Source organism: Copadichromis virginalis, linkage group LG13 (assembly GCF_057382275.1).
Source record: "Copadichromis virginalis isolate Kocher_CV1m ecotype Utaka linkage group LG13, C_Virginalis_male_GT1.1, whole genome shotgun sequence".
NCBI lineage: Eukaryota > Metazoa > Chordata > Actinopteri > Cichliformes > Cichlidae > Copadichromis > Copadichromis virginalis.
Window position 1 is genome coordinate 26,743,514 of NC_140630.1, and position 24,487 is coordinate 26,768,000.

Consider the following 24,487-nt stretch of genomic DNA (forward strand, 5'->3'; position numbering starts at 1 on the left):
AGTGAGGCCATTGTTTGTTTTATTTAGAGAGCGAATTGAGGATTTTCCAAACTGCAGCGCCCCTGAGGTATTTTATCAGGTGTACAGTCCGCCATGTGTTACACATTAGCGAGCTGAAGGGAATGCTGCTTGCAGATACAACCTATAAAATGTTTGGAGGTTGGAACTTCAGAGGACAAGGGGTCGACAATCGCTCTCTTCAGAGCTGGTGGTGGATATGTGGGAAACACTTATATGCAAATGAAACGGCCTCAAATTACAGCCCAAATTGCCCCTATATCGTTAGAGAAAATAAGCATTAGGAATCTCTGGCATTGCAGTTTGCCATAAGAATATTAATGCATGGAAAAATAGGTGTTTACTGCTGCAGCCAATTATAATAAGAAGAGTTTAAGGAAGACGGGGGAAAAAACAGCTAATAAAGTTTCTGAGGCCTTCCAAACTGAGCTGTGCCTGTGCAGTGTGGTTACTGAGGGGAGCACACAGATATGCTGGTGGTGTCTGCAAATGCAGGGCGCAAGGCATGATGGGACTGAGGCCTGACAGACGGGGAGGGCGGCCATTGTGCAGGTGGAAAAAAATAAAGTTTACTGTTTCTGAAATGCAATGAATATTTCATAGTGAAATAACCATTTGTCACATGTAGGTCATGTGACGAGCGTGTGTGTGTGGTGACCTCGGTGAACATGGGCAATGGAGCACCAAAACCCAGTGAGTGAAACTCTGCATGGGCCTGTCAGAGCAGCTTGTAATGTGCCACTTGGCTTTGTTCATCTATTAACAATCACATTTTGGTGCCAGGCTCTTAGTGTGTGTGTGTGTGTGTGTGTGTGTGTATACGATGTCGACCTGCCTTGAATACATTAACTCAAGTGTCTTTTTGTTTCTTTTTCTTTTCTTTTTAAAGAACAGTCAGCATATTTATATCTTACAGCTTTGGCATTTTTCCTTTTTTTTTTTTAAACAATATGTTGATTTTTTTTTTTCCAGTATAGGATCTCAAACGCTAACAAGTTCATTGTCATGTCAGGAAACGCAGCAGGCCGCTGTGATGCCTTTAGGAGCGCTTCGTGAGTGTCTGCGTGTTTAATCCTGCTCTTAAACGCCTCACCTCGTTCAAAATCTGAGCTGGAAATAACTTAAGGATAAAGGACGCGTTATTCACAAAGATCGCCACTTCTGCCCAGCTGTGTTCATGCCCCTGAAAGTCGGTAGACTAGTTAGTCCGAGTCAATAACCGCTGACTGTACCCGATGGCAAATTGGAAATTGCTGGGTTCGGAAAACATAATCATCCGAGCACATCGTGGCTGCAAACGCCACTCCTTCGTTATTAATAATAAAGAAAGAAACTGAATCCGAGGCGTGGATGTTTAATTTGTTATTATGTAAGCTATTTGAAGAGTGATCATATGGTAATTGCTCATTAGTCTTGTATATTTATCGCTGCACCTTATGTCGAGGCCAGGGGAATTGTGCGGGGTTCATTCTCTCGTTTCAAGGATCAATTTCAGAGGCAATTTGTGAAACAGGACAGATCAAGTTAGGCCTGACGTTGGGTCTGTAACGGGGTCGGCCTACAGGTGCCACCTCACAGACATTCATTTTGCCCCCGACGAGATGCTCTTCGAAATGAAACTCCTCTGGCAGACGACGTGTTGACAAACTATCCAAATCCATCCTTTCAGAAGCCACTTCTTCCGACTTAAGAGATTCCAGCTCGATCAATTATTGACTTTGCGCGCTAATACCGAGCCTGTCCTCCGCTTATTCCCTCCCTCGGCCACTATTCACATTAGTGGTGTCAGCGGACGTAATTATACCTACTAATTGCAGATTAAAGGTTTTGGGTCAGTGGGGTCACTTGATAGGACCGACTACTCTTTTCAGTGGTGGATAATCGTTTCACGTTGCGCGCTAAATGTTTGATGCAGCGGGAGCTCGTTTCCAAATTGTCCAAAATTTACGCAAGAACCAAATTGCGCGTGGACTTGTGATGATTTATGAGGGAGTTTAGCCCCCGGACCGAGAGGGGCAGTTTCAGTTTAGATAAGAGGGTCACCAAAGGTCCCCACAATTGGCCCTTAACGCACAGCACGAACGTCTGGGAGAAGGATCTAATACGTGAGGGCCCACTTCAACTCATAACGCGCGCACGCTGTTTGAGTTCTGTCCAAAGTAATTATATTCATGTGACCTTAGTTTCAAATTGCACCTGATCGTCCTCAAACAAATGCCAGGATCTGAAAAGAAGAGCGCCTTGAATTTCTCAGACGTGAAACACCTAAATATTACGGAAGCGGCATGCGCGCTTTTGTTAGGAAGATGTCTTTACCCAGACTGCTTTACAGAAAATAATCCCCCACTCCACCTCCGCCTATAGCTTTTTATTATTTTCATTTTCATTTTTTTATGTAGTAATATGCACTTTCAAAATAAAGAGTCTCTTTTAATTTTATTTAACAAATTAAAATACAATACACCCACTGGAAGCTTTTAATTTGGTGAAGAAGATTTTTGGATATTGTAGCTTAAAAAAAACAAAACGTAATTTCAAAAATGAGATCAAAAATTATTTCCATGCACTAGCTTCTTTTAAGAGAGAGGGGTTGAAATCAAACGCATTTAAATTAATCAAATTGTGCCAGGCTCTAATGAGAAGCCTGTCCTGTCTCCTGTGTGTCCATGCAGACGCACACGAGGAGGGGGTGTATGTGTGGTGGGGGGGGAGTGCGCCAAATTTGTTTGCGGCGGATCAAGGCTCACCGCCTCCACTGCACTTTCTTTATCTTAATTCCAACTTGAAAAGATATAATTATCTAGTTTGAACAGGACTGCTATCAAATCCTTCTTTATAGGCAGGGTAGGGAAAAGCTCGAGTGGATTGTGAAGCTCTGAGCCGCTCGGTGTTGCCCGAGATAGGAGTAATGAAGTTGTGGAGTCCGGAGATACAAAGGGCATTAACCTCATTAGCATGAAACCTTTTCTTCTAACTATTGTGGGACCCTTTCAGTCCTCTAATCCCCCCTATTTCAAAGCTGGGTTTGTAATAAAGCTTTTAGGGGTTTTTTTCTCCAAAGCTAATGGTATTCTCTATAGATTTTTATTGCTGTTATAATCTATGGGCCGATTAAGAATTCCCTATATGCCATGTCCCCCCTCCTTCCTAACCCAAACCACAAAAACACCACTTTTTACTTTATGAAACAATTAAACAAACACGTGCACCTCCGCGAGAAACACCGAAGTTAGGTTTGCTGTGCTGTTCGCGAGGAAACAAACAAAAACCATCATAATCTAGTTTCAATTTGTTAAGATTTCTTTCTGCTTTCGTGGTTTTGTTGTTTGGTTTGTTTGTGTTTAAATGAGAAATCGTTTCCTGCATCTCTTTCTCTTTTTTAATGCGCCCACGGACTCCAAAAAAGAAGTCCTGTAATGTTTCCGCTCGGTCCAAAGCAGCAGCTTGCAGCACGATTGGAGCCTAAAAGACAAGATTTTAAACAAAGATCCCATTTTTTGCGGCACATTGCAACCTTCCCTTATCGCGTCGTGAGGGGTAGTCAGATTGTACTAAATTATGTCCAACCAAGCCCCCCTTGGATCCGTGGATTAAGAGATTAAAGTGGACCACTGGGCAATGCATCCCCTTTCCCCCCTCATATTACTCACATGATAATTGCCCAAACTGATTTGCACTTTCACAAAAGCTTGTAGGGACTCTTTGTAGCCGGAGCGGAGCAGACGCTGCAGCTCCTGGAGGAAAAAAAAATGCTTTCTATGTCAGACTGAGAAACAAATGCAGGGCTGAGGAAAACAAATTACATGCTGCAGAATTTTTCCTCTCTTTGTTTTTTAAATCATCCTATAAACGCCACATCAGCGCGCCTCGGTGTGCGCTAAATGATTGCGCATTTCCAAAAAAAGAAAAAAGAAAAAAACCCTTAAGGTTGCTTTCCGTAATCAAAAGCCTATACTTTTACTGCGCGCGACATATTGATAAAACTTTATTGACAAAATATTGACAATTACATACTTCTTGGAAGTATACTTTGTGTTAAAATTGTAGCAAACTTAACACAAACACAAAAAGTATTTACATTCTGTAAAAGCGGGTTTAACAGAAACATTAACTTTTTTTTTAGCATTTCTGTACATGGAATAACGCTCAGTGCTTTTTTATTTTTGCTCTCTCTCCTGTCTTTGCTCAATTCTTGCTTTTTAGTCCTTCGTTGCAACTTTCACTGGAGGGTCAAGTCCTGACAGAAGCCTGTGTGGGGGCCACAGCGACACATTGGTAAAGCTTTAGGTTAAAGGAATGTCCTGATACCTTCCCTTTAAGTACTTTGTCTGTGGTCTGATTCACTTATTTTTTATTTTTTTTATAGAAAGATGTCATTTTTTCATCGAAATTCCACTTTTCTTTCCTTAAAAAAAATTAAAAATAAACACCATAACGCAGCACCGCTACTTCATATGTTTTCACAATCACTTTTACACGAGAATCATTAATTAAAGACTGCACACATTGTAAAAAGGAAGAAGCACGACATCTCTCTGTTTGAAAATAGAGTTAGAAACAAAACTGATTATTCCTCTTTTTTGTTGTTATTGTTTCTGTTTTTCCTTGGTTTGCGAAAACTCGTCAAATTAAAAACAGCTACCAGGAAAAAAAGAAGAAAAAAAAAACTAGACCATGCATTTCAAGTTTTACAAAAAAAAAAAAAAGCAGTTTGGTGTTTTGGTATATCTTACGTGGAAACGATTATTTTTTTTTGTTTAAAAAAATAAGAGGAGGAAAAAATAATAATAAAAGCCTTCTGAAGTGCAAACGTCCAATGTGAGTTGGAGAAAAATATAATTAGGTGTTGGTTGTAGGTGGGGGAGGGTGGGGGAAGGGGGGTAGTAGTGGTGGTTGGTGCGAGAAAGGGTTCAGGTAGGTGGACTGACACACTGTCGGTCACATTTCCCTGGGTCACTCGGACTGACAGACCCGCGTGGTGACAGCAGTGTCAGTCGGGCTTGTCTCACCCTCAGCTGCCGGTCTCCGGAGATCTGAAATGTGACATTGGCTTTGTACCCTCTCACTTGTCTCTACACGGCATCCTGTATCCATGTCCTCCTTCATTCAGGCGCATAGTCTTTATTTTAATCGTCCGAAGTGACATCAATTTCCTCCGGGCTCGCCTGTTTAGTCGCCAGTCTCCACCGGTTTATGTGATGCGATCCTTTCTTCTTCTGCTGAGACTCCGAGCCCTCCTCTTCCAACTTCTGTCTCTTGAACTTCGTCCGTCGGTTCTGAAACCACACTTTTACCTGCATAGAGAAGGGGGGGGGGGGGGGGGACCAGAAAAACCCGTATCAGTTTCACGAGATAAACCGCGATTGGCCAGTGCGTAAAACCAAGCGTGAATAGGATAGCATGGCTAAAAACAAGCAGAGAGTTCAGCAGAAATAACAATACTTTTTTAAAAAGGCAAAATGTGACCTGCACCTAAGGAAACAGCCGCCAGGATAAACAAACATCAATTATAGTTCCAGTACAGCACGAATACATGCCATTAAAAATCATGTCATTGTTAATTACTCCAATTATTCTTATTAACTCACATAAAAAAGAGCGACTTCCGCCTTAAAAAGGTCAAACCCCAATTCTATTAACAATATAACAGGACAGAGTCTTTTCCACATCACGCCTTAAAATTATCGGGAGGGAAAAAGGAAAATGAGACAAGGAGCTGTGACACAAATAGAATATTTTAATAAATAAGGTTCACTACTGTTTTAATGCGCGCAGAAACTTTGACGCCATACCCAAAGTAGGTCAGAAATGTATTTAATTTTTTTTAGATTTTTTAAAACAAAAATGTCAGCATGTGGATGTCAAGAGAAATAAATGTCTCTGAGGCACGTTTAACATATATGTCCACACGCTCCTCTAAGTGGATTTGTTAATAATCGGTACCGTGGGGGGAATTAACAACATCTAAATCGATAAATTATCTGTTCCTGTTTTGTCGCTGTGCAGCCCTTTCAGCTCTTTAATGGTGACCGAGGTGCGTTTAATAAGCCTTCAGTGGGCTAATTGAAGTAGGTGACGGTTCATTTCTCCCTTCAGCTCCTCCAAAAGGCCCCGCCGTATAAAGGACACACAGCGGACAAAAGACAGCAGGCTGATGGGCTCAAACAGCATCTTAAATATGGCAGGGGGAATTCACTGAACCCGCCTCGCTCTTTGTATCTCCTACCCTATAAAATGGTTAACTGGTTAATTTGCCCTCCATTTTGAAAAGGCAACATTCTCTCCCCCCACCCCCCACCCCAAAACAAAGTAATTCAACCCCCTCCTGGAATGAGGTTAGGCCTACACAATGACGATCGACTGGCTCCAGCAGAAAGCCTCTGTCTTCAAATGACAACGTGGAAACGGTGTGCCACCTGATAATTTCGCGTTATTGTTTGGCAAATGATAAGCAAATGATAACACCCCGCTTTAGTGCCGCGCGTAAATACGCACACGTTTTACAGGCCTGATTGAAGGCTCCATGACGCACGGTACCACGTTAAAAAAACCAAACACATAAAAAGTAACACACCGTCCTCCAGGACAAGCACCACGACACAGTCAGCTTCTATAATAATCAATAATAATCTCTCGAATTACTGTAAAATGAAAGTGGGGATTTCCTAAAAGCCAAAAACACGACACGACGCGCTGAGAAGCAGCACTGAAACAAAAAACACACACACAACGTGAGAGCAGGTGAGTGGAGAGAGAGAGGGCGGAATGTCGAGTAAAATCCAGTGCTTCTTACCTGAGTTTCTGTGAGGCTAAGGCTGTGGGCGAGCTGCTTTCTTTCTGCTCCCACCACATAATGGTTTTTCTCGAACGCGTGTTCGAGCCGCAGGAGTTGCGAAGGTGAAAACGCTGTCCGGATTCTTTTGGGCTTTCTGGCCAGCGCGTTGTGCAAAAGGAAGCTCTCTGGACTCGTTTCATTACCTGGAAGCGAGCAGAAAGTGAGGATCCTCAGTGACGTATTCAAATATATATGTATATTTTATAAGATGTTAACTATTCCATAAGAAACAACAGGCCTGGGCGCAGCTAGAGGACTGCAGTCTCCTGAGGGACTATAAAAGAGGACGATAATAAAGTCCAAAAAGAAGCTGGACATTAGTCAATAAAAAGCCACACGCCGTATTTATGAAAGTGTGTGTGTGTGTGTGTTTAAATTAATCATTACTGAAGGTTTCTTCTTTTAATATCTGTCAGTCCTTCCGTGTGAAGAGAAGAGGGAAACAAATAAAGCAGACGTATAATCCTGGACTTAATTAAATTAGCTTTTTGTGAACAAACTGTAAATCGACAACACACAAAACCATCTTAGAAATTAAACTGAAAATACATTCCAGTAAAATAAAAAATAAAAATAGCGCTGTCACTTGCAGGAAAAACAAACCAAATCAAACAAATAAAAATAATATTCAGTAATAATATTATTAATAATAACGATCACATAAAAATACCACAAATATAGCACCCGAAATCAACAATAGAAAAGTTCTCAGGCCAAACCAACTTAAACAATAAATTTACAATTTACTCATATTTTGTCTGATGTCAGGTTCAGAAATTTAGAAACAGCATAATCATATAATTACACGTTTAGCTCAAATAAAAATGTATTTATTTCTTTAAAAAAACAAAACTAAAAAAACTAAAAAACAAAAAACCTGCTGTAACAGGTTTAAACCGCAGACTAGCGAAATGCTTTCATTGCGTTTCTGGATATAGATCATGCGCTATATATAACCTGCAGACTACCGGTGTACAAACATGTCAGAATTTCAATTCGTAAAAAAACAACAACCCGTTAACACATACTCCAAAGCTGCAGGCGTCCTCACAAGCCCAGCCATAAATATTTCTTTGTTACAGATTATTTTTCTTTGTCCAAAATCGAAGAAATTCGTTACGAGGTCATTTCTTTTTACAGCTGCGACACCTTTAGAAACTACTTTTGGCATTTAACGACGCTTCACTTTAAAACTGTTCTGCTACAGCTACAAATATATATTTATATTTTTACACCACCTTGCTCTCAGCTTAACACAGTCTAAAAAAACTAAAAAAACAAAAATGAAATAATAACAGAAAAGAAAATGCTACAGCCCGTAGTTGTTCGTGCGTAAAACTCATCCAAAGTCGAATACTTTGACAACTTACCTTGAAACCTGTGACCCAAGTACCTATATCTGTGTAATAACCAGGGGTAGAAAGTTGAGGGGTCTCTTTGCTGGCTGGCAAAAAGCGGGTGCGGACTGTGTGAGGATGAAAGCGGGTGAGCGGCCAGAGCGTGCGGCGGGGCCACCGGATGTACTGGAACGGTAGAGTTTGGCGGATGAGAGACCGCCTCGGCAAAAACCAAGTCCGGGTTAGAGTAGACGCCCCTGCCGCCGGAGTGAAAGCCGTTCAGAAATGGGTTCATCTGGCCGGAGTTTGCATAGCTGAGAGCCGCTGGCCTGATGGGCTCCTCGGAGCGGGACGCCGGTATCGGATTATCCTTCGCCACTAAAGACTCTATAGTAAAACACCTCTTGGGTGTAGGTTGAAACATGGTCTGATAGTCCAGATTCCCCAGTTTAGGTTAAAGTTGTCGTAGGCGCTCTTGCTTGAAAAATACTCCACACCCAAGGAAAAAAAGGGGAAAGTTTCTGCGCAGTAAACAAGTTGGGAAAGGGCGGCGGGCAGTGTCGAAGAAGCCAAAAAATAAAAAGTGCTCGGCTACTCCCAGACTAATCCATGGATGTGATCGTTTTCCTCGCCGGCTTCGTGCAGGCAGATTTGTTAGTTCATGAGCCTAATTAGCGCTGCAGCCCCATAAACAGCTTCCTCTGAAGGCTGTAATGGCATGGTGATTGGTCGCTGCCGCTGCTGCTCGCCTTAAGGTGGAGAAGGGGGAAGACGCTTAAAAAGTGCGTCAATGGGAAGCAGGGGCGCGGAGAGGCGGACTCGAACGCGCAACACGGAACGGATTCGTTCAGAGAAGAGCCCCCCGCGTGCACGCACACATGCCCGCACGCGCACATGTAGACACACAGACACATGCATCCACTCGTGCGCACATATCTCCAGGACATTTAACACATTCAACTAACCAGTAGAAAAGGTAGCCTGCTTATTTGCATTTAGTGTCTACGACAGATTCAGGCAGATCTTTAAAGTGTGTGTGCTGTTACTACTAGAGGTGATTACTTTAAAATATGCAAAAACAATGTGGCGGCAACACATCAGCTCTGTTTGACTCTGTTTTTGGGATGCTAATGGTATGGAATAAATGGAATTTTTCAGCAGCCGCTTATTTGCGCCATTAGTCGGTTTTAATTTATTTTTCCATATTTTCCTGTTTTCTTTTTGTTTATTTATTTATTTGTGACTGGACATTTGCAGAAAATTCTTTTTTTTTCGTTGCTGCTTGTTTCCATTTGTCCCGATTCTAGGATCAACATTAGTATGAGTTCTATACTGACACGCTTACATTTGTGCAGAATGGTTTGTCGAAGACGCAGACGCGCTTAAGCTCAGATTTAGAGGTGCTTCTGCTTTTTTTTTATCTAGTGTGCGGGACACGATCCTGAAACAGTCAGTGTTCAGTAACACTGATGTGTCGCTGTGTGTTAGACGGTGAGAGCTGTTTATTAGAGTAGTGTACCTGTGCGAGTGCGACCTGTCACCCCTGCATGCAGATCAGCGGCTGACGGCAGCAGCACGAAGCTGCAGCCATGTCCGCGCACAGCGGGCCTTCACAAAGAAATAATACACACTTGGAGTCCGCGCAGGCTGCTGACAAGTGAACTGATGCATCCCCCGAAATGAGAAAATGATGTATTGCCTACCGACAGCCTACGTCCAAATGTTTGGAGATTATTTCATCATTTTATGCCTTTTTTTGTTTTTGTTCATTTTAATTTTTTGGCCGCTGCTTGTAAGCTGATACATGTTTCAAGGAAAGTTTCCAACCAAATACATATAATCAGAATAACTCCACTTATTATTATTATTAAATTATTATTATTATTATTACTCACATGGAGTTTAGGCTTTGCTCATTTATGCGGGTCCCTGAAATTAAATGTGGCCTATAAAAATATACTGGAGCACTGAATGGGCTTCTCAGCGCTATCAGAGCACCAACATGCCCACACACATACACCACACACACCATCTTGTTTAAGATGTTAAAAAACACATTCCAGTTTATTATTTTCAATACCTGGAGGAATCTCCCAGAGGTGGATAGTTTTTTATTCAATTCGCTTATACAGCTCAGATAGAGGCTTTTGGTTTGCATTAAATATCAGCCTATTATTTTTACTGTTATTATTATTATTATTACTATTACTTTTATTATCATCATCATCATCATTATTATATAGTAGCTCAAATCGGGGAGCCAAATTAAAAATGCCAACGCAGTTTTGTTGTTGGGACAACAAACTCCCGCCCTGCTGAGGGTGTTTTCTTACTTTATAGCTCCAGCAGCATGTTACTGGTTTTGTAATTGCCTCCTTTCTGACCACCTTCTGCTTGTTTATATTTTTACTGAGTTTTATACCCTCAGTTAACTGATGATCTTAGGCATGAACCAACACGTTTCCCGTTTTCAGATGTAACGCGTCTTCTTTCTGGTGTTTTACCGACATCTAGTGGTTACAGAAAGAAAGGCTTTACAAAGTTCAGATCGCCAGCGTCGTACGGTTGTAGCCTCCACAAGCAGTTTTGAATTATTATTATCTTGTTTGCCAGGCCAGCAGTCTGACCGCTCCTAAATATTTGGGCATACATGTTTCAGTTTCAGCCTCAAGGTAGCCAAGAAGTTCTGGATTAGGATGCAGCATCCCCATGTGTTGTTTATACATTAGCAGTGATGTGGGATTAATTTAGAAACCAGAAACCAAAATCTAAACGACAAGCTTCATCATGTGCAAGTATCAACATAGTTGCTTTACTCATTTAAATTAAGTATTGAAACGCATTTGCAAGCAGGCTTTATTTCTAAAATGTATGTTCATAAGGTTATCTGTGGCTTTATTGATCTAAACTAGGCAAAGCTAAGGGCAGCATACTCTAACATTTTTTATATCCCATTGAAGACAAAGAGAACATACTCCTGGTGAGCATTGTCTTTATTAATAAAGGCTTTATCTGTTCACATGCAACCTGGTGTGATACCATTGATTGCAGCAAGATAGAAGCACGCACTGGATATGAAGCCAGACCATTTCAATACTCTATGCATGCACAAAATGTAAATTCCACTAGTTCTTTAACAGGTTAGAAAGCATCTCATATTAGATGGAAGAGCTGAAATAACTGAAGCAGGTGACACGATTCCTAGTCACCATCAGCCATTAGAAGAGCTGTAGATCTGTGCCATAACATCTATGCAAGGTACAGTCAATAAAAGAGGCAGTTGGTGGTACACTGAGTTTGCATTGAATATTGTAGCAGGTTCACTGGTTTGCATGTAGGTCGGATTAACTTCACTAAGGTAAGAACATTTCCAACCACTGGGGGTTACAGTAATGCTTCACTGAAACCTAAGTGAACACAAGTTCATTGGTTAATGGTGTTTAGAAGGTGAGGAGGTTCCGGTTCAAAACTGCAGGTCAAGAATAAAACAAAATCACTTCCCAGGAAACTGCATTCTACAAATACTCAAATCAAAGGTATTTTTGGGCCCCCAATGTAACACTGTGGCCAACAGTGATGTGGTATTTCTGATTATTATAATTATTATTATTTTAAATCATTTTTTATTGATTGAGCCATGAGCTGAGGTTCAGCGGCGAACGGTGGTCCAGCCATCATCATCTGTCTCGTTTTTGGTGCGGCGAAGGTTTTCTTTGTCAGTACGCCAGCCCTTCTCTCCATCAGCGTCACGATCACGGTCCCGTCCCGGTTCTCTGTTTCGGTCCCTGTCGCGCTCCTCACGTTTATCCTCACCTCCACGACGCCAAGAACCACCTGTGGGGAACAAAGATGTTTCGTAGAAAATATTCCAGCAACGGAAGTTTTTATGTTTTAACTTTGGAAGTTTCGTGTGTCCAAAGTGGATGATTTCTTTAAATTAAAAAAAAAAAAAAAAAGCTCATGTAGCAGAGCATGTATCAATGGGTTTGCAGTGCCCTCTGCTGGCTGAATAAGTTATCTTCACGTTGAAATTTTTGACAGTCAGAAGATGAGCTCAGTGGATTGAGGATGGAGAGTTGGATCAGGGACACCAGCGTCTACAGCGTTTTAAATCTCTCTCAACTGTGATTACTTTTTATTTGATTTCAGGAAGATAAAAACCATGGTGATGTTGTGCACATCAGTTTTCTTTTAACATCTCTTAACAACAAAAGTGTTTGGGAGCAAACCATACTAGTTTTGGAATCAAAATGTTCTCCATTCAAGCTTGATATTTGATTATTATTAATAAAAGCAGAGCTTAAATTATTGGTAAATCTATGCAGTTTTTTTTAATTGTTTATTTACATTTCATACAGCAATTTTCTGAAACAAAGTTAACATTTGTGCATAAAATAAATTACTTAGATCACACTTAATGAGATCAAACCCAGCAAAGACACTGAAAGCAAGTCTAAAACATGCTCTGCTCACCATCATCAGGATCTCTGGGTGGGCCTCTGTTGTCACGATCATCACGGCGATCTCTATCACGAGGGTCTCTATTGCGGCGATCATCACGGTCACGTCGATCGTCTCGATCGCGTCGATCGTCTCGATCGCGTCGATCATCGCGGTCTGCCTCCTCTCTGCGAGATTCTCTCCAGCTGCTTCCCTCATCAGTACCCCCTCTTCTCCAGATACCATCCTCTCTGCGAACGCACAGTGACACCAATTAGAAACTCTGCCAACAACTACCTGAAAAGCAAATTGTCACATCCTCCACGGTGCTACGAATAACTCAGCATACAGGCATAGATCTATTAGCCCCACCTGTTTGGACGACGGTCTCTGTTGCGGTCGCTGGATCTTTCGTCTCCTTCGCCATCATCTCCATCATCATGGGGGCCACCCCGGGGAGGTCCCCAACTTTCCTCTCTGGCCTTCTCTCGCTCACGCCACCCCCCTATATCAGAGGTGTTCATTATCATCATTTTATTAAGACTTGACATTTAGGCACAGACCAGCTGCCTGGCTGTTGGATAACAAGACTTTTCTATTATTTACTGATAGCCAATTGGCTACAGACTTACCAGGTCGGCCCAGTGGTTTCCAAGGTTTGGCGTCATCATCACCACGATGTGGCCCATCATCCATACCTCTTCTTCCAACTCTGTCATCATCTCCTCTTCTGGGGCCCCAGTCGTCATCAGCTCCACGCCTGGGTCCCCTGGAGTCATCCATGCCTCTACGAGGACCTCTGTCATCATCAAAGCCACGTCTAGGACCACGGTCGTCATCTCCACCACGCCTTGGACCACGATCATCGTCGAAACCTCTGCGTGGACCACGGTCATCATCCAACCCTCTGCGAACAGGGCGGTCTTCATCGTCACCACGGCGTGGGCCTCGTTCATCGTCAAAGACCCTACGGGGACCTCTGTCCTCTCCGCTTCTACGAGGACCATCTCGTCTGAAAGGTAACTCTTTCTCCTCCTTGTCATCGTCCTGTCTCCAAGTCCTAAGGAGCACACAGTTGTTGTTAGAGAAGCCATTCCTAGCTGAGTCGGCATTACAAGAAGAAAAGCAGGAACTAAGTGTTGGTGACACACACCTGTCTGGTGCAGGACGACGCCACTCTGAATCCCCACCCTCTGTGCGTCGTCTCCATCCTCCATCCTCCTTTTAACAGAATCACATGATACTTCAAAATTACTCACAGTCCTGTAGACCATATTATCCTTACACAGCCCATCCCAGCCATCTTGGGGTAAGCAAAAGCAACTTATTAAAAAACAGATCCAAACCTTTGGCTTCTCCTCCTGTGGGACCTTTCTCTCCTCCTCACGGCGTCGTTCTCGCTCCTCAATCTCCTGCTGACGAAGACGCTGCTTCCGCTCTTGCTCCTCAAGCTTTCGTAGACGCTCCTGGTACTCCCTCTCCTCCTCCTCTCGCTGCTCTTGTTCCAGGCGTTCACGCTCTTCACGCTCTATTAAAAAAAAAAAAATTAAAAATCCTTCCTGGTTCTCTGTGGAATATGAGCTCCTGTCCTAACTTTATGAGGACAGGTTGGATCACGGATTCGTGATTGTACAAACCTTTCTTGAGCTGCTCCTCATGAATACGCTGTGCCTCTTCTTCTTTTTCCCGGTAGTAAGCATTACGCCTGTCCTCTTTGCGCTGTCTCTTTCTGTCTTCCAGGCGCGTCTTCCTTTCCTCTATCAAGCGCTCTTGGAAAGCCTTCAGTTTTTCCTTTAAAAGGCACAGAAGTGAAGCTGAAAGCACTGCTTCAGTCCTCATAGTCAGCTAATGCTCAGAGATTGACTAAGCAGTCTTACCTCATAAATGAAGCTACGAGCAGCTGTTATTTTGGACAGGAAGTTCTCTTTGTCCTCCATCATCCTGGACATGCGCTTCTTGTGCTCCAGAGCCTTCTCCCGTTCAACTTTCATGGTACTAATCTACATAAAGAGAAGAACAACTTGTTACATTCCAGATGCTCAGATGTTTTACATTCGTTTTTATCTCTTTATGTAAAGCGCTTTTTTCCTGCCCACTTACCCTCTCCTCCTCCTGGAGCTCCCACAGTTCCATATCCTTGACACGCTGCTCCTCATAAGCTTTTTTGATCAAGGGAATCTCCTCAAGACGCTTTGCCCTCTCAAAATAGTCAATCTGAAGAGAGATAAAACTTAGGGCCCAGTACATATTTAAGTTATCAATACTTCTACTGATTTAATACCATTACCTTTTTCTCCTGGTTCTTCAGACGCTCCTGAAGTTCTTTCTTCTCCTTCTCCAGCTGCTCCACCTGTTTAGCCATGATGAAGTCAGGGTCCAGTTCTTCCAGGTCCTGCAACAAAACCAGTTTGTTAGATCTACATTAAAAATGTAATCCATGTGAAACTTACCCAGATCAAGTTGATTATGGCTACATTTCATCACCTCAATGTCGATATCCTTGAAAGCCTTTGCTCCAAGTTCAGTCTTCTTGATCTGCTCCAAGCGCTCACGGGCATTCTTCTTCTTGATCTGCTTGTGCTCCTCCATGATGCGCTCCTTCTCCCTTTCTTTGGCCTCCTGCCGCAGACGCTCCTCCTCTGCCTTGCGAACCTTCTGCATCTCAGCCTCCCGCTGTTCTAGCTCCTCCTTCTCACGCTGAATGTTTAAGCTCTCCAGACGCTCCTTGCGCTCTTCGATGGTCTGTCTACGAGCCAGGATGCGCTGGTGATCCTTGCGGGCACTTTTCAGGTAGGCAGCGATGGCCTGTTGGTTATGCTCCTCTCGCTCTTGCTAAGAAAGAATAATTAAAAAAATAAATAAGATGCACTTGAATTCAAACAAAGGCATAACACGAGTAATGTTTTAAATATAACATGAAAAATACCGTCACTGTATGTACATTAATAAAGGGGGGGGGGGCGCGCTGTATATTAGGTGCCTCTGGACACTGTGTATCGGTTAGAGGTTGAACTCACCAGGATGGAGGCAGGCTTGATGACCTGTATGGCTTTAGCCAAAGATGCAGACATGGCAGTGAGCTGGTTCCTTATCTGCTCTGACGGCATGTTCTGCAGGAAAGGTCCAACAGGAGCATCCTCTTTGGTCGAGTAGTTCAGATCAGAGCCGAAGCTCAGAGTTTTAGAGGTGTGGTCTATTCTGACCTACAAGACAAAAAGAAATGTTAGATAATCTACAAAAACGCAGCATGTTACTTCAGTAATAGCTCACATCCCTGTTTCTGGACCATCAGTGATGTCAGTGTCTCTACCAATGTGAGTCTTACCTGCAGATCACAATGCCGTGCAGCATCTACAATGGAGCGCTCCAGCTGGAAGGCGTCCACAAATGGAACCAGAGAGGCCAGACGACTGAACTCGATGCTTTGATAGATCTGTGCAACCTAAAATTTAAAAAATGAAGACAATTACACCCATTTCAGGGTAGAAGTGATTTAGAAAAAAAGATTAACCAGAAGAGAGAGAGGATTACCTGTTGCAAGAGCCTCAGGATGGTGTTACTCTGCAGATGTGGGACATACTGCTGAAGATCAGGTTCCTTCTCAGCCTGATCTCTCACCCAGTTTAACACCTAGAAGAGTAGGAAATTACAAGCAACAAGAAATGTTAATTAAATGAATAAACTTCAAGCTGTATGTAAGAAAATGAACTGAACGACAGCTCCTTGTAATTATTACGTTTGCTGCTGCCACATGAAGCTGGACAGTTTACCTTGGTCACTCTCCCGCTCAGCTTCAGAGGATGAAAGTCGACCTCAAGCCAGTTGTAAAGTTCTTTCACATCAGTTACAACATACTGCAGCAAGTTAAATCTAACCTAAAACACAAAAATTATACATTTGACAAAAAATTTAAAACAAATTAAAGAACAGATAAAAACAAAAAACTATATTCTTAAAAGGGTGTGAAGATTTCTCTCTCTTCTTGAGCACATAGTGTACCATATCATTAATGAGACTTTGGCGGGTTGGTGGAGACTGCAGGGCAAGGAGGGTAGCTAGCCTTCGGTGTTTCTCAACAATGATGCCATCCATGTCAAGCAAGCGAGCAATATCGGTACGCTCAGGGGTGATGGGAATAGATAGCGTAGCCAGGAGGACTCGGGTAGACATCCTGAAAATTGAAAGTAAATTTCAATACATATTTGGTCATGATCAAATTTTAAAAACAAAAACAAACAAACACTGGTGCATTTATCCACAAGGAATTAATGGAATACCGCTGCATCTCCTCTTGGGTCAGATTCTTTCGCATCTCCCTGGACAGATGATAGAGCCGGTGAAGTGTGCAGGCATGGAAGAGAGCGTTTCCAGATTTCCAGAATACAGTAGACACCTTGTTGTAGTAGTTGGCCATCAGCTGTGGTTTGGGAGGCTTCTTGGAAAGAGCAAACAGGCCATGGATGTCCTCAACAGCCTTGAATGCTTCCTGAGAGGAAAAAGAATAATTGCATTAGTACCATTAATTTTACATTCATCATGTTTCAAAGCTACTATAATATTATACATTGCCAGCTGCACATTACAGCATCCCACAACAGTGGAGGCAACCGATCTGAAAATGCTTGTGTAGTTGTTGAAGAGTGTTAGGTAGACTAACCTGCCACAGCTCCATGCTTATGGCGCTGTCCAGCTGCACCAGACGTGTCTCCAGGTGCATGGACTGACTTTCAGGGTTGTTCAGATTGATGGCAGTGCTCTGGTTGTGATGGCGCTGGATCTGACCCAGATGCATGCGCAGGTTGTCACAGAGCTTACGAAATTCTGCCTTGCGGGTGTACTGAAGGCAAAACTTGAATGCTGCAGGGAAGGTAGGATTTTAGAGCCTCGTACTTAAAGGTTTTAACTGTAAAAATGTTTGCAGTTGCAAAACTATTCAGTTATTTAATATTAATAGTAACAACAACAACAATAACTGTTCACTTTGACAATTAATTTAATCTGTTACATTATATCTTATTACATCGCATTGCTTTGCGTAACTGCTGTAATACCTTGAGGATTAGCTAATCCTAGACTCACAGCAAACAGACTTGAAATACATTTCTGAATAATAATTAAATGACTTCATTGGGAAAGATTTTTGTTTTATAAAACATACTATACATGCATTGGTGTTAATTAACATCCATATACAGAAAACGATTAAAAATACAAAAACTTTATATTAAGATGGTAGTAAGCAGCCTGGAATATTGACTTAGGACTAGAACATGACATCATGAAAACAGACAGTATTTAAAAAGTAATTTGATGCATGTCCCTACCTTGCTGTGCAATGTCATGGTATAGACGCTCCACCTTGGAGTTGTTTCTCAGCAGGTCAAGGCACTGGCGGTAGGACTCCCACAAGAACTTCACCCACGGAGTGAGGAGCAGGCGATCAGTACGATCTTGAGTGTCCTCTCCACTCACAGCACTCAGGAGCACGCTAAAATCAAAGCAAGTTTCACATTAGTCCAGTTTATTTGTTTAATTGAAAAAAAAAAAAAAAATCAAAATTTAAAGTTAAATCAAACACCAGCCCTAAGAAATGAATTAAGTCATTTGTTAAACAGCTGATTTACTATATAAAAACTTAAGCAGCATCACCTTTCTGGGGTCTGGATGTTATCCAGATCTTCGATGTCCAGGACCATTTGCTGGGACTCCTCCTTGGCTGTCTCAGTCTTCTCCTCTGCCAGCTTCAGGTAGGCCCTAACCACATCCTCCAAAGACTTGATGTTCACCTGGAAACAGAAAGCGCTTACATTTAGACTAAACTGCTATTTTGCATAAATTATTTTGTGTGTGCAAAAATCACAGATTTTTTCTTGCAGACCTGCTGGCAGATGTTCTTGTACTGGTAGAGACCCTCCTTGGCCAGGTGACTCTTGCGAAGATCGACGCAGAGCTCCAGATATTTGAGCATAATGGGCTCGTGGATCTTCTGCCATGTTCGGTGTTTCTTGCTTTTGATGACATCGTACAAGACATCCAAGGCCGGCTGCTTCTTGCCAACCTCAAGAAATTCTGCGCAAACATGTTAAAATAATATAAGTCAACAATAAACGCGTCAAGTCCCGCATCATTAAAAAAAAAAAGCAAACGCTTCACACACCGTGACAAGCTAGAGCCGGCTGATTAGGCCGCTGTTGGTGCGTCGGTGATAGTAGGATCTACTTACAGCACCGATTCCCAGGCAGCGTTAACAACACCGTAAAGCTACGTGGAAGGTTAACAGCTCTCTGGCAGTCACTTACTTTTCTAAAAAGTCTTTCTTTTGTAATTTAAAAATCTGCGTAGACTGTTGGCTACATACCAACGTAGCTTCACAATTTCGATATGGCTTCCCCGCCATCCGGCTAGCGTTAGCAGTTAGCCCGGCCGGCTAACAACAACGAGTCACCAACGGCTAATGCCAGCTAACCCTTCGCCCAGTAGTTAGCATGGATGTGGCCCATCTGTTAAAACACGAAGCCGTTTGTATACTCACCGTTCGCTCGTTTCAGAGCATTCTCTGGCCGCTGAAAATACGCCGGCATGTCGATGACCTTTTAGCAAAGCTCAAAATTGGTTGACTTGGATTAATTTTAAGAAATTTTACCAGTCCATCAAAGCCACGCACTCACCCTGTGCAACGGTGCTGGCTGAGAAAGGAACAACCTCGTGAGTAGCCTTGGTAGGGTTGCCAGTTGCGTCACGTGTTATCCCTCCCCCCCCCAATCCCATACTGTGTGCGCCGCATCTATGAGGCGGTGAAAGGAAATAAAGACAATTAACTTAATACAACGTACAGTTCAGCGTATCCGCGTAGTTTTGTTATTATTTTTATTTCACTTTTATCATTTGTAAACACACCCTTTTCACATCTTGTAGACCTTTTTGGATATGCAAGCACATAAGACTTTAAATGACAAATGATTCCGTTGGCTGTGGCATGTTTTCAGTAACGGAAATATGATCATTAAAATGATACAATTTAAAACAGGAAATAACTTGTAACTCTTGTGCTTTTATGAAAGTTTCTATAGCGTTAGCACCAGTGGCCGTCTGAAGTCACTGGTCCATTTTAGAACGTAGAATAGCAATGCATAATCTAAACTTCCCAAGTGAGGGCTTTAATCAAACCTGGCAACTCTGATGGTACAAGGTTCCCGTATGTGCTCCCCCCAATGATACCTTCAAGTACTATTCAGAAAAACATTAACTCAAAAAAGATCAATTCAATCAATGCGTGTGAAATAAGATAAGATAGAGCCCAGTTTATCTACCAAGTTCGTAAATTCCCGTGCATAGGTAGCAAAGAGTAAACACAACCAATAAAACCATGAAACAATAGCTAAACAAAGTCAAATAACTCAGTAAAACGGAATATGACAAAATTAAAAGTAGCTCTATAAGTAACATAAAAATGATAATTTAAAGCTAAATAGAATACAATTATTAGCTGTATAAATATAATCATTATGTTAGAGAATGTGCTCCACTGCCAATCCAATATTGCCACTTACAGTACAGAATGCAATCTTAAAAACAATCTTGGTTTTATTTTGACTGTTTTACTTTCAAAAACATATATCTGTGCTACAGATTACGTGAAAACGCAGACTTTTCTATCACATCATAATGTGAAATGCTATGAATTCATAAAATTTCAAATTTATATTTTCCTGCCGTCCGTGAACATTACTTGCATTTTGTGAGTTACCATGAACGCACCGTTACGGCTGCTGTGATTGGCTGTGAGCTGCGTAGCTCCTCCCTGCACAGCCCTCCTGTCCCGGAAGAGGGAAGCAGCTTCGCAGAGAGAGAGAGGGGAAATGTTTGTTGACAGCAGCAGAAATCTTCTGAATCAGACTACTGGCAAGTTTTAGCCCACTTTCTGTCCCATTAAACCCATCCAGCATCGCTCTCTGGCATTCTGATCTCGCATGAACTCTCAAGGTAACTTTCCTGTTACAACTATGTCCGCAGAAGAAGACGCCCGGTGGCTGCTCTCCAGTTAACTTGTGCTTATGAACTGTTTCAGGTATGGAATATGGCAACGACTGAAACGCAGCTTATGTTAAGCGTGGGATTAATCGGTAAGTTTCGGTTAGGAAGTCGTTCTTTTGTCTTTTTTTTTAAGCGAAGTCGGCGTCTCAGATCCGCTGAACATGCAGGACAATCACATGATACTATTGTGATCCGAGAATGTCCCCTCACTGGTTTATTGCTCCGGCATGTTCAACCTGAATGGCTCTGGATGGGTTCCTGAGCGCCTCCAGTAACCTTGTTATTGGTAGTGATGCTCTTAGAAGACCCTGAAAGTCCAGTCTGAATGCATTTCTTTCTCCTGACATGCTAAATGTTGCTACATGTTGCTTTTATTTCCCCTCCTTCAGAGAAAGATGTGAATGGAGACACTTTGTGGGTGTGGTGCTATCCATCTGTGGGCGACGAACTAAGGGAAGTCCTGCTCAGCAAGTGCTGCCTGACACACGATGGCCGTGACTTTCACACTTTTGTGTTTGGTCAGTTCTCCCGTACCTGGTATTACATTACTACAATGGAAGTACAGGAGCCGACAGCACTAAACAAGGTAAGGTGTCTTTATCCAGGCATTAGCTTTATCCTTTTTGTCACATATAATATCTCCATCCCTCCATAGATGAGCATTTCTTTAATGTCTCTCTTTCTCTTCGTCAAGGTCACTCATTTTTCAGTAGTTGTTACAGCAAAAGACTTCAACCCTGAGAAATATGCTGCACTCAGTAGAATACTCTGCAGGTGACAGTCTTTATGAATACGAAGCATCACCTTATGTCTTTGTGCTTTGGGCTGAACTCACACAGTTACATTTATTTCTCAGGATGTATGTCAAACACGGAAGTCCGGTGAAAATGATGGAAGCCTACATCACCGTCCTCACCAAAGGAATCTGTCAGAGCGACGAAAACGGCTCGTTTCTCATTAAGGACTACGATGTTCGGAAAGCCTACTTGGCAGGTTCAGTCAAAGGTAGGACTTCACGTTTGTAAAGAGGAACACACATAAAAATACTGAACACCTTTCCCGGACTTTCCTGTGTACACAAATCTGCTATTTAAGATTTTTGTTATTTGTTTCATTTGTTTTGTTGTGGCCAAACACTATTTGAACTTTTTAAAAGCAAAGAATTCATGCTTTTTAGCTCTTATTAGAAACCCCCGCTGTTACTGGAGGTTTTTAGGAAGTAAAACATATCAGGGTCAGCTGATACTTCACATGAAAATGAAAGTTTTCTTACAACCTTATGCAGTCCTGAGAAAATCTAATAAACTTACCGCTTTAATAAGAGGGTACCCAGGTGCAGCTAATCAAATGTACTTGATTAACTTATCATTGTTAAGTGTGAGAACCTCTATAAAAGCAGAAGTTTTGTCAGTTTGCTGGTCTGGAGCATTGAGGCGTGTGTTAACACAATACCACAATCCTTCCAGAAGTGCACGTTACAGTCATTGAGTCGACCAGAATTCCCCTGTATACCAAAGAGGCCCATCTGTCTGATAGCTGAAGTTTTCCTTAAAAGAGCTGTGCATAAATGACTGACTGTAAAACGTCAATGAACTGAAGCTATGTTGTAAAGAAGACTGGGCCACAATGCCTCTAGTGTTGTTAGAGACTGATGAAATCAGAGAGAAAATTATGAGTTTATGTTATTACTGTTTAAAGTGGTCGCACGAGCTACCGAATGATGAGGTGTACTTAATCACGTCTCCACACAGTCTCGTGAAAAAGTTTTTTTACACGGGCATAACAATAAATGAATAGCTGGGGACGGCAGGAAAACGTTATGCAAATGCAGTTTGGCATCTAAGTAATTATTATATCCATTTTTAGTTGATGTACAGCTTTTTTTAATTAATTCATTGAACATTTTAAAATGTTAGCTGTTAGTGGAAAAAGTCACAAGATCTCAAATCTTCGACCATGTTTTTGCTCTTGTCTCAGATGTGGTGTCTCAGTTCGGGATGGAGACCATCATCCTGTATACAGCCTTGATGCTGAAGAAGCGGATTGTTGTCCATCACCCTCGGATTGAGGCGTTGCTGGAGTTCACGAGGTGAATTTAAGACTTTCATAATCATATCATAGTGGACATAATTGTGTTGTGTGGGTAACTCTTTTCTCTGTTTGTCTCTCAGAGTTCTGCCGGCTCTCGTGTGGCACAGGAAAGACTGGTCCATCCTCCACCCGTACGTCCACCTGAGTGATGCTGAACTGGAGGATTTAAAGAAATGCCCCGGTGAGGCTGCCTACTGGTTTATCTGTGTAATTAACAGAAAACTCATCACGCAGCTTAGCAACTATCTGCACTGCCATGACTGGGGTGAATGGGTGAATTATTAATGCTCCAATATGTTTGCTTCCTCCACAGGATACATAGCAGGGTTTGTAAATCCGGAAGTGAGCAACAGAATGGATTTGTTTGATGTGTTTGTGAACCTCCCAGACAGCACCATCACAGTATCCCAGAGTGCTAAAGGTAGCATGCGTTCAAAGAGAGAGCAATATGTTGCTTTGATTCTCTCAGACTGATGCTGAGTCTCTCACAACAGAAGCCATGGCTATGGGGAAGTTGCACAAGGACATCGGCCAACTCATCGTGCAGTCTGCGGAGGACGCAGAGAAGTCAGACAGTCAGGTGATCAAGGTAAGAACGTAGTTAAAAACACCGGACAGGAAAGCGTCAGCTGCAAGAAACCTAGTCTTAAATCTAATGTGCCCTTCATCTGCAGGACATTTCTGTCAAGACTAAAGAGATCCTCGCTAACCTGGTTGCTCTTGCTGATGAGTGTGAAGACTCTAAAATCACACTGGAAGGTTTAAAGCAGCGTCATTTCCCTCCAGCGACGGAGAACTTCCTCTTTCATTTGGCAGCTGCAGAGCAGCTCTTGAGGATATAAAGCTGTTTTCAAACACTCTACTGCAGGTTACCATCCGCAGCATGGACTCACTGTTGGGATCATTAAGTTTTTTTTTGTTTGTTTTTTTTTTTTAAATGGCACACTGTTAATACAAGGAAGAAAAGTGTCCCTAGCATCAGATTTTATGGTGCACTGCTTATCTAATACATCATGGGACTCACACACCAATAATGGGAGCAATGAAAGGATTAGTTTGGTGATAATTAATGTTTTTTAGCAGAAACTAAATTAATCTACAGCTCGAGTTATTAAAAATATCAACACACAATGTGAACAGACTGGCTGCTGCCTGAGGTGTAGACCTCAGTGCACAGCTGCTTGAGTTTTTGAGTAATCTGAAACGATGGTCTTTATGTGGGATTTGCTGAAAATGTAAAACAATGCAAGTTTTATCCCTTAACAGTAACAGGTATGAGGGGAAAAGCGCCGCAGCTGTTGACTTGGAGTTTGTAGAGCAGAAACAACGAGCAGTGATTTTCCATCAGAGCGTTTTCCCACACGTTGGCTTCCTGTTCACGGTGCAACGCAGCAACTCCAAACGTCACAAAGCTTGTTCATGGCTGGGTACTCACTTTGTACTGTCACATGTGTGTGCAGGTTTTGCAATTACCGATTTAGCTGATAGAAACTTTGCTGTGCGGGGAAATCAGATTACAAGTGTAGCAGACACTGCACAACTTGTAGATTCTTGTTTTTCTTTTAAAGGAATGTCACATTTTCTATTTTGCTAACAGCATTAGCGCCGCGCACAGCTGAAACAGAAGTAAACTGTCGTGCGGTGGGGAATTTTCAGAGTTGTACTAACAGCTTCCACTTCAGTCTTGAGCTGATTAAATAACGATTAATGCTTCCATTCCCACACTGACTCA

The 24,487-nt window shown here is 42.3% G+C and overlaps 3 protein-coding genes and 1 long non-coding RNA gene across 5 annotated transcripts in view; 2 read left to right on the plus strand and 2 right to left on the minus strand.

Annotated features, from left to right (window-relative positions):
* LOC146695836 (uncharacterized) overlaps positions 1 to 13,299 on the plus strand; it is a 95,170-nt gene extending 81,871 nt beyond the window's left edge. For both annotated transcript variants that reach the window (XR_014923632.1, XR_014923633.1), the window contains exon 3: positions 13,243 to 13,299. This is a non-coding gene — a long non-coding RNA (uncharacterized LOC146695836). The remainder of the gene's footprint in view (positions 1 to 13,242) is intronic.
* Positions 3,991 to 8,983, minus strand: emx2 (empty spiracles homeobox 2). Its single transcript, XM_085478270.1, has 3 exons — positions 8,224 to 8,983; positions 6,812 to 6,996; positions 3,991 to 5,312 (listed from the first exon to the last, which is right to left on the minus strand). Exons 1-3 carry the CDS (start codon positions 8,612 to 8,614, stop codon positions 5,145 to 5,147), a joined length of 744 nt encoding a protein of 247 aa, XP_085334396.1. The 5' UTR covers positions 8,615 to 8,983; the 3' UTR covers positions 3,991 to 5,144.
* On the minus strand, positions 11,166 to 19,322 carry eif3a (eukaryotic translation initiation factor 3 subunit A). The gene is made up of 22 exons (XM_085478279.1): positions 19,163 to 19,322; positions 18,509 to 18,699; positions 18,280 to 18,416; positions 17,955 to 18,118; positions 17,288 to 17,487; positions 16,908 to 17,116; positions 16,630 to 16,801; positions 16,401 to 16,505; positions 16,162 to 16,260; positions 15,956 to 16,072; positions 15,648 to 15,833; positions 15,115 to 15,462; positions 14,918 to 15,022; positions 14,731 to 14,844; positions 14,508 to 14,630; positions 14,268 to 14,421; positions 13,977 to 14,158; positions 13,784 to 13,851; positions 13,263 to 13,690; positions 13,003 to 13,135; positions 12,664 to 12,881; positions 11,166 to 12,024 (listed from the first exon to the last, which is right to left on the minus strand). The coding sequence occupies exons 1-22, from the start codon at positions 19,209 to 19,211 to the stop codon at positions 11,840 to 11,842; spliced, it is 3,687 nt and encodes a 1,228-aa protein (XP_085334405.1). The 5' UTR covers positions 19,212 to 19,322; the 3' UTR covers positions 11,166 to 11,839.
* Positions 19,323 to 19,374: 52 nt separating this feature from the next.
* dennd10 (DENN domain containing 10) lies at positions 19,375 to 23,731 on the plus strand. Its single transcript, XM_085478283.1, has 10 exons — positions 19,375 to 20,613; positions 20,699 to 20,753; positions 21,054 to 21,250; positions 21,359 to 21,438; positions 21,521 to 21,669; positions 22,642 to 22,753; positions 22,836 to 22,936; positions 23,069 to 23,176; positions 23,250 to 23,344; positions 23,430 to 23,731. The coding sequence occupies exons 2-10, from the start codon at positions 20,708 to 20,710 to the stop codon at positions 23,595 to 23,597; spliced, it is 1,056 nt and encodes a 351-aa protein (XP_085334409.1). The 5' UTR covers positions 19,375 to 20,613; positions 20,699 to 20,707; the 3' UTR covers positions 23,598 to 23,731.
* The last annotated feature ends 756 nt before the right edge of the window (positions 23,732 to 24,487 follow it).